At 36.5% G+C, this 10197-nt stretch overlaps 1 protein-coding gene across 1 annotated transcript; it reads right to left on the minus strand.

The window, feature by feature from the left end:
- Positions 1-1241: 1241 nt before the first annotated feature.
- LOC108635166 (complement factor H-like) lies at positions 1242-7728 on the minus strand (the record flags this gene model as incomplete). Its single annotated transcript, XM_018045436.1, has 3 exons — positions 7583-7728; positions 1834-2022; positions 1242-1418 (listed from the first exon to the last, which is right to left on the minus strand). Coding segments are annotated over exons 1-3 (424 nt in total), but the record flags the coding sequence as incomplete, so codon positions are not given.
- Positions 7729-10197: the final 2469 nt, after the last annotated feature.

Below are 10197 nucleotides of genomic sequence, written 5' to 3' on the forward strand. Positions count from 1 at the left end.
ACTTATCAGACAAATCGTCCATATCCATTATTTGGGGACAGTAACTGAAAAACTATCGTGTTTCTCTGTTAACATTTTAGTCCTTTGATGTCTGTGTCCCTTGAAGTCTCAGGTAGCTGTGTTTGCCTTTAACGAAGCAGTCACTCCCTCCAGTCTTTACAGACTGACCTTGGGGAGGGAAGTACACTGTCACACTGATAGGGATTTTGAGACTTTTTCAGACCTTCTTTAAGGACACACCTGTCCCATGTACTCAATTCCTCCTAGGAGAGAATTCTGAAGCTCGTATGCTTCTATTCAATGCAGCAAAGACAGTCTCTGTGCCGACAGTTTTCTGGCTGCTTCCCTGGGGCAATGCCAAATGCTCACATTTGTGTGCTTTCTCACAGACCCACGAGGACCAGTTAGCTTCTAGATGTCCCACAGGCCATCTGCAAATGTTCATTTGCCACCGTGGGGGCCTACACAGGGAGCTGGCCCTGGGGAGGGGGATGTGGATGAGATGAGGGGCCCAGGGGTCAGCAGGACCACAAGCACGGTGTCTGCAATGGTTTGGGGCTCCCTGCTGGGGTCTCCACATGGTCAGTAGAACCCATGTCCCTTGAAGAATTCTAGCCCTGGATGCTGTGCTCCTGGCCTCTCCCCATCCCAGCCATGCAGGTGACCCCAGTGTCCTGGATAAGGGGAGAGAGAAGAGGGCTGGAAGATGAGGACATGGCACTTGCTCACATGCTCTTATTTTCCCCACAGGTAAAATCCTGTGCTGAGGAGACTGTCTTGGCACTAAGCAGTGCCACCTCAAGGGCAAAATGAGGCTACTGCTCTAACCCTCAGTGATGCGTCCAGTCTTCCATCTTTGTGCTCTAGCAGCATGCTGTCGTGTCTCTGCTAGACTCCTGGACCCCACAAAGATCCTCTTATCCACAAATGATGGTCAAAGTCTGTGTTTATATCAGGAAAGACAGTGAGACTCCTGCCATCTTTCTACCTCACTCTCTTATTACAGGTTTCTTCTTTGTGGATCTTTTCCTATTTTCTTGAGCAATGTCTATCAATAGGTACATGTATTTTGTTATATACTTATCAGGAAGTCCATAGGTACACTCATAGACACTTGTAAAAAATAACATCAAATATGTCCTTTGGCAAAACAAGAGGTTGATATAAACTTTTGGAGTGAATAAAACAGCAGAGTCTTAGAAAATTATGAACACAGTGGGATCTCAGCCCAGTTTACTCACTGACACGGATGCATCTGGGAGGAGGAGACCAGCCACTCTCTGTGCAGGTCATTATGTTCCGATAATTTTGAAGACTGTAGCCATGATAGCAGCGAACCCTTACAGTTTCACCCTGTAGAACTTTTTTTTCACTACTTGGGTTATATCCATTTTCCAAATTATGGAAAATACATTCTCCTAAGGATCATAAAAATAATATGGTAGAAAAAAACATAAATTTGTTAAAATAGAACCTTAAAGATTAACCTTCTAGAATTTAAATGTGAATGCACTAGCATTCAAATATGATATGTAACAATAAAAATGAAAGTTACTACCACCATTGTTACAAATGAAAATAACATTCCATATTATTTTTATTTCATTTATGATTAAAGTACGTATACATGATGCAGATATTCTTATAAAGTCTCTATCTCACAGGATTTACATGAAGAGCCTCTAGTAAAGGGAAGATCTATTTGGATTTTTTTTTTCATATAACTCATCCCTTGGCCTTGCTGTTGTTACACAACACTTTACTCAGTTGTCTACTTTTGTCTCTTCACTCTTTCAAAGATTTATGCATATAAACTTAAATAGGTTTACTTACTGAGGCATGGTTCTTCTGGAGACCATCCTTCTGCTGTGCAAGTCAGGTAATCTGAGGAATATTGTGAAGGAGACACAAAATACTGATCACAGTTATAGAGAAACTGTTGATTTACACGTGCTGGAAAGCGTCCTCTGTATGAATGATAAAGCCGTCCATGTTTTATTACTGGATAATTACAGTGTTTCCCTTGGAGTAAAAAAAGTAGAAATAATGCTTTACCTTATTATTAAATTATATAAGAAATTAACATTATCTCTATGAATTACATTCTTGTTCAGTTAATTACACTCACTACATTATGATTTCTAGGAAAAGAGGTTATAGAAAACTCAGATGATTGAAATACATAAAGATGTCCTTGATATTGAAGGTCAAATTATGTCTTGTGAGTCATATCATATAAAATTTGTATGTAGATTCTCTTGGTTGAAAACTATAGAGACTTAATAAATGAATTCTCCTTAAATAGAGAAGTGCTAACCATAGTTGACTAAATTAGCATCTTAGTCAAGAGATGAAAGTACAGATTTTGTCTTGTGGCTCATTTTGACTTCTTTTTCTTGCTATTCCATTCTAATCAGAAACAACATCCTGACACTTCTTCTCAGACCAAATCAATGTAGAAAGAAAACAGTGTTGTTGTTTTTCCAATTAACGTTCATTACTTTAATTTTCTGTTTATTGGAAACATGTGATATATATAGAGAATCACAGTAATTTTCATGGCTCTAACCACACAGGAAAGTAACATTATTGTTTATCACTCAAACTAGATATTAGGCATCTTTTCCCTTGCTTATCTAATTGGAGAAATGGACAATCAATAATTCTTAATTTCCAAATGGTTAAGATTAAGGGAAACCCTTGAATGCTTGTGTCTAATTTTAATTGGAGAATGATGCATTTTTTTCAGTACTTCTTACAAATATTTTAAATGAGGTATAACATAATTACAATTTATTTTTTAATATATATTGAGTAATTGTCACTTATATGCTAAGTGAATTATAAACTTTGAATCTTTGCATATCTTAATCCCTTTAACAAAGACATGTCAATTATACAATCTCATGGCCTATAGTCTGCATCTCTCATCACTAATAGATTTCCCACACTTTTTTGAAGCTTCTCTACATTTTTTAGTTTGAAATGCTTATTTAGTTTGATTCCTCTTAAGTAACAGTCTAGGTTTCTTCCCACTACTTTCTGTAGATTAGAATACTTTCTCTTAATCCTTGAATTTTACAAATTTCACCATGTATGTCAAGATATGTGTATTTAACAATAATGCCATGTTGGGCAAGCTTGAGTGTTTATATTTGCAGGACTCAAGTGAAAAGAACTCAACTAACTTTGTCATTACATTGTAGAGGAGAGATTTGAGTCCTGATTACCTGAGTTCAGATCTAGTACAGTTATTCACCTCATTTTGATGCCTCATAGAACATGAATTAGTAAAATAATCCACTGAGATTCACTTCCAAAAGGTACACAAAGAGGGCATAATTAAAAGTAAACATCATTGCTGTCACTGCCCTGAGCTATTTCCCTCCTCTCTTCTATTTGGTCACATGTGAATCTGTCTTTGTCTCTCTAACCAGATCATTTATTGAAGCACATACATAGTCCACTATGGTCAGAGTGGCACTGACTCTGTCAGGACTCAGAACAACCTCATTCTCCTCTCACACTTCTACCAATACAAGTTCCGGTCTCATGAGCAGGCTTGGCTGTCCATCATAGTGTTGGCTCAGATTGATCTCAAAATTGACTGAAAAGTATTCACTAAGTTTTAAAAGTGTTTCTAGTCATTCTGTATTTGTGCTGCTTATTCCTATGGTCCAGGCCCAGGATCTTACAATTATCACAGCTAAATATCATGTTATTGAGTCCAACCTCACACATGGGCATCTTTCTGAGTGATGAACCTGTCCTAATGTGGGTTCACTTTCAGTACCTCAGGATCATTCAGGCACATCTCCTTTGCTCCATTAAACTGGTTGTTGATACAAAACAGCAATGGAGCAGGCCTGAGAACAAAATCCTGCATCTGATAATCAGCTTATTTAATGAAATTATGAATATCTGATAAGCTATTTAACTGGCCAATTTCCTCATCTTGTCTACATGAACTTTACAAGGTCCCTTGTGGGATAACTTTGCTGTGATGTAAATACATTTGGGTTGATCTGCCATTTTCATAGGCTTTCCCTATGGCTCAGTGGGTAAGGAATCTACCTGTAATGCAGAAAACAAGGGAGATGCAGATTTGATCCCTGGGTCAATCATATTCCCTTGCAGAAGGAAGTGGCAACCCACTCCAGTAATCTTGCCTGGAGAATTCCATGGACAGAGGAGCCTGGAGGCTATAGTCCAAAGGGTTGCAAAGAGTTGGACATGATTAAGGGACCAAGCACACAGCACCATTTTCATAAATCCATCTTAAACAAGTTTAAATATCTTTAGTATAATTCTTATATAGATTGAAATCTGTTTAATACTGTTAACACTCATTTTAAAAGAAATTGTGGTTCGAAAAATCATTTTAGATTTATACTTGCGATTGCTATTAAGGTCATTGACATGTTTTATAAAGTTACAGTTTTCTTTCCTGTAATAACTGGTTTAAGTTTGCCAAAATGTTATGATGTACTGTTAGAAAAAAGAGTATTGTTACAAAAGAGGCAGGAAAGAAGTTGAGAAGTAAAGGAAGCATCCCCAGAAAATACTCTGTTTAGTTGACCTGACATTTTTCTATATGTGATGGTTTTAGGAAAGTCCACAATGCCTTCCACACTCCTCTCTCCAAATATTAGAGCCTAAGTCCTCTGAGTGTCCAGGACTTAGTGACCATTTCTCATGATTACCCATGACTGACGTGACAGTGTGACAAACTCATACCTGCTGTGGAGGCTTCCTCCTCCCTGTCTGCTGTCACTGGCCCTGAGGAAAGCTAGATATCTCTCAAGCAACCTGCGCAGATGACCATGTAGTCAGGTGCTGAGGCCTCCCCCGAAAGCTAAGAGAGTGAGCCAACTTGGAAGCAAAGCCTCCAGCCCAGCTGAGTGTCCAGGTAACAGCGGCCCAGGCCATTACCCAGTTGCCTCCCAAACAGAGTGATACATAACTAGCCAACGAAGCCCTTTCTTTATTCTTGACCCACAGGAGCTCTAAGAATATGGAAGTGTATTATCTTAAGCCAATGTGTTTTCTGGAAAATTGGTTAATTAGGACTATGTATCTAATATAATGGGCATCCCACTTGGTGCTAGTGGTAAACAAGGAACCCGCCTGCCAATGCAGGAGACATAGTACAGGCAGGTTTGATCCTTGGGTTTGGATGGTCCCCTGGAGGCAGGCATGGCCACCCACTCCAGTATTGTTGCCTGGAAAATCCCATGGACAGAGAAGCCTGGTGGGCTACAGCCGATGGGGAGGCAGAGCGTCAGACATGACTGAAGCGACTTAGCGTGCAGGCATGCAGGCGTCTACAACAATAGGTGTTAGTTGATGTGAGTTTTACTTAATGGCTTGAATCTGATATTACAATTATTTTGCATGCTAAAAATTTCATAAGTGCACCCATAAATTATGGAAGAAAAACTTTGCTTAAATATTCAAACATTTAGCTTTAAGACCACTTTTGGAAAGAGTTTAGTTGTTAATGAGAAGAGAAGGGTTGCACTGGAATATCTGGTGAAGATTTGTCAAAGTTTCACATTTCTCTTTCATATTGTCTACTCTTTCTCCTCTTGTTTGGAAATATGCCTGTAGTCTTATTCTGCTGCTGCTGCTGCTAAGTCGCTTCAGTCCTGTCTGACTGTGTGACCCCATAAACGGCAGCCCACCAGGCTCTGCCGTCCCTGGGATTCTCCAGGCAAGAACACTGGAGTGGGTTGCCATTTCCTTCTCCAGTGCATGAAAGTGCAAAGTGAAAGTGAAGTCGCTCAGTCATGTCCGACTCTTAGCGATGCCATGGACTGCAGCCTACCAGGCTCATCTGCCCATGGGATTTTCCAGGCAAGAGTACTGGAGTGGGGTGCCATTGCCTTCTCCAGTAATCTTATTCTAGCTGATTAATAAACCATCACTCATGTACCTGAGAATCAGGAGAAACAATTCATGTCTGCCTGCTCCTCAGCAAGAATAATGGTGATGCAGCCTTTCTTATAAGTGATCTGGGGCCAGAGCTGCTTTTAATTGTAACACTAAGGACTAGACAGGGAGCTTTATTGTGCTGCAAATGTTGTTCACGAAGAAAATTACCAAATGGACTAAAATAGCATGCAACAAATTATGAGATGAATAATGCAGAGTGACGCATATTCTATTCACATCTTGAATGTCACGAGGGATCATAAAACTCATTAGAGTTTTCATTTACAAAAACTTGAAGACAAATGGATTATTAAGAAAATGAAAGACAAATATATCATAATGAAGAACATATAAGTTTTATATTTGGGAGTAAAATCTTTGTTTTCAATATGATTTAATTACTTATATTAATACATTTATATAATTTGATTTTTGTTTTTCATTTTCATTGGAGTTGCTTTTAAATATTGGGTTAGCTTCTGCTGTACATCAAAACAAATCTGAATATGTTATATGAATGTGTGTGTATATATATATATATATATATCCCCTTTTCTTGGATTTCCTTCCCATTTAGGTCACCAGAGAGCATTGAGTAGAGCTGCCTATGATACACAGTAAGTTCTCCTTAGTTATCTATTTTATCCACAACTGCCAGGACATGGAATCAACCTAAATGTCCATCAACAGAAGAACAGATGCAGAAGAAGTGGTACATATACACAGTGAAATATTACTCAGCCATAAAAAGCTATGAAATTGCATAATTTGCAGACATGGATAGACCTAGAGACTGTCACATAGAGAGAAGCAAGTCAGAAAGAGAAAATAAATATTGTGTAATATTGCTTATATACAGAATCTAGAAAAATGCTACAGATTAACTTATTGCAAAGCAAAAATAGAGATACAGGCATAGAGAATGGATGTCTAGATGCAAGAGGGCCCAAGAGTAGAGGGATGAATTGGAAGAGTGTAAAAAATAGATAACTAATGATAACAACTTATAAGTTTAAAACTAAAAGTGACAATTTTTTAAGGTTGTCAACATTTACATTTCTCTCTGAAAAGAATTCTAAATATATTGGCACTACACTGGAAATTAAGACTGTCTTTCACATTTTGTAAAAGGAAAATATATCTTGTACCTACGCTGGTTTTTAAAAATTAACAGTGATGTTAAAGACCTTTAATAGATTTATTAAGCTATAATCACAATACAGTCAAATGAACATATTTAAAATGAGATTTGAACCTGCAAAAATCACCCTATGTAAAAGTATAACAATAACCATTGTTCTCCAGAGCTTTCTCATATTACAAGTAAGACTCTCCTAAACATTCTCGAATTATAATCTACTTTTCTGTGACACATTTTCTATTCACATTTTCATGAGCATATTCACATGACCCCATAATCTACATAAAGTACCTTTTTGCACTGTGGAACTCAGATGACATAGAAAAGTATTCAATTTGTTTTCCCCTTTTAGGTGAATGTCTGATCATTTTTCCATTAAGGTATTCTTATGGTTATCTCACAGTGCAGACTATTTTAACCAGTTTATTCAATCAAAAATACACACAAAGGAAAGTAGATAGTTATATTTAGGAGGAAGCCTGAGTGTTCACATCGGTTTCAACTTACCCTGTCCATGAGCAGTGTAAAACCACAAGGTGAGAAGGACATTGATTAACAACAACATGTTAGATTTTCCCAGTGGTACATTCACACAAATACTCCAGTTGCACTGTTTAGGGTTCAAAAATCTGCTTCATTTGCAGTTACCTAGTGTGACTGAATTTATGCATTACAATGAAGCTAGTTAATTAGTGCCATTTAGTAAATATTAAAGTTCAAAGTTTTGAAATGTCCCTACCTTGTTTCTGTTGGTAGTTTCACAATAAGTTATTGTATTCATCACCTGATATCTATGTGCACAACTTTCTGTGGCTAATATGGACTGGCTCCAAAGCCATATATCAGATACTAACTTTCAATAATATATTTCAAGACAGTAGGTGAAGTTTCTACCAGCCATTTGGGTCATCCGTATTTTCATGGACTAGGGAAAGTGAATAAATTAGAAAAAAATTATAGTAGAGCTTAAAAACAGTCATATAAATTATAGCACAATCCCTTCACTTACGTGCTATTTATGTATGGGTTCTATGATTATCAACTTCCTAATTTTGTTAACATAAAATTGACATAAAGCACTGCATAAGTTTCAGGTGTATGGCCTAATGATTGTAATTTACATATATCCTGAAATGATTACAACAATAAGGTTTGTGAATATCCATCATCTCATATAGATATAAAAGTAAAGAAAAAAGAATTTGTGATGAGAACTCAGGACTTACCATCCTATTAACTTTCAAACTTAAAATACAGCAGAATTAGTCATATTAATCATGTTGTACACTACATTCTTAGTACTAATCTATCTCACAGCAGGAATTTGGTACCTTTTGACTGGCTTCATCCAGTTCCCCTATCTCCAGGCCTAGCCTATGGTAATCACAAATGAGATTTATTTTTCAAAGTATTTGTTTGTGCTTTTTAAGTACAGTTGACCTACAAACATTCTGTTACTTTCTGTTACACAGTGTAGTGATTCCATGTTTCTGTCCATTTCAAAATAATTGCCACAGTAATCTAGTTACAATCTAGTAAGATTTTAAAAATTGTGTAATTATTGACTATATGCTCCACACTGAAATATTTCATGTTTATGACTCATCTATTTTGCACCTGGAAGTTTCTCCCCTTAACCTCTCCCTCACCAGAGGATCTGGAGTGCATCCCTTAAAAAGACACATACAGAATTGTTCATTGCAGCTTTATTCATAAATGGCAAAAATGCAATTGTTCCCATGAACATTGAGAAAATGGATAAAACATTTGTAGCATTTTCATATGACTGATTAATATGCACTAATTTAGAAAATGATAGACAGTGGTTTGGGATAATCTCACAGCTCTTGTAAATGGAAAAAAATGAAACACACTCACTAAGTACATATCTTATAATTTCATTGGTAGGCTTTTCGAAAGGTTGAAAACCTCATCATGAAGGTGGTGCCTACAAGGTAACGTGTGGTACAGAATGGGACGAGACACAAGGAAACCTGAGGTTTGTGTTGGACATTTACTCAATTTAGTCCTGGATAGTAGCTACGCAGGCATACATGTGTGTTAAAAAATTATCAATCACGTTAAGATTAACTTCAGGTGTTTAGCTATTTCTATGTTTAACGTTGCCTTAAAAATTACCATTTTCAGAATAAAATGTAAAATTAAAAGTCAAAATCCAATCCAGAGGACACACCTTATGTCTCAAATCAAAAGGACCTAAAGGAGCCTTGAGTCTTTATCTCCAAACACAAGAATTTGGGGCTATTGGTCATACTAGATTCTACTTAGTAATATGAAATCCTATATGAAAAATTAAACAAATTTGTGAATGGGGTGCTATTTTCACTTTCAACATTATAATGTTTCTTTTTTTATGTATACCTTCTATAAAAATAGTTGTGGACATTTCCATGAGCTAAAATTTCCATACAACTTATTTTTCATAGAGAAAACTACAGATTGTTTAAATGTTTATTGATAAAAGAATGTGAAAAAAAAAAAAAAGAAAAAGTTACCTGTGCAGATTCATGTTGATGTATGGCAAAATCAATACAATATTGTAAAGTAATTAACCTCCAATTAAAATAAATAAATTTATATTTTTAAAAAAAGTTATTGTTTTTCTTCAAAGTTCATTTCTCATTGAACACAAACCTCCACTCTAAAAAGAAATAGTGTAGTTATGGAATATGGAGAGACTTCAAATGCATGAAGGAACATTTGGGTGAGGAAAATACTCTACATCTTGATTATAGAGTAATTGCATAGATGTATTGGGAAGGAACAGAAAACCTACTCCGAGTATTCTTGCCTGGGAAATACCATGGACAGAGAAGCTTGGCAGGCTACCCTCCATGGATCACAAGAGTTGGACACACAGCCTGTCACGACATAACTATATATATTTTGTGAGACTCATCATATTGCATATTTAGAAATAGAGAGGTTAAACATGTCTTCTCTGTAAGGGTAATGGGAAGTTCCTCAGAGCTCTAGTGGGGGGAAATAGAAGGACTTTAGAAATTTCATTTTTTTTTTTAGTTATTTTTTTATCATTAACTTTTTCATGAAAATGCACTTCTATTATTGCCTTGGTTTTTAGTTTCTTTGGAGGATTTCTT

This window comes from Capra hircus, unplaced genomic scaffold (assembly GCF_001704415.2).
Source record: "Capra hircus breed San Clemente unplaced genomic scaffold, ASM170441v1, whole genome shotgun sequence".
Lineage (NCBI taxonomy): Eukaryota > Metazoa > Chordata > Mammalia > Artiodactyla > Bovidae > Capra > Capra hircus.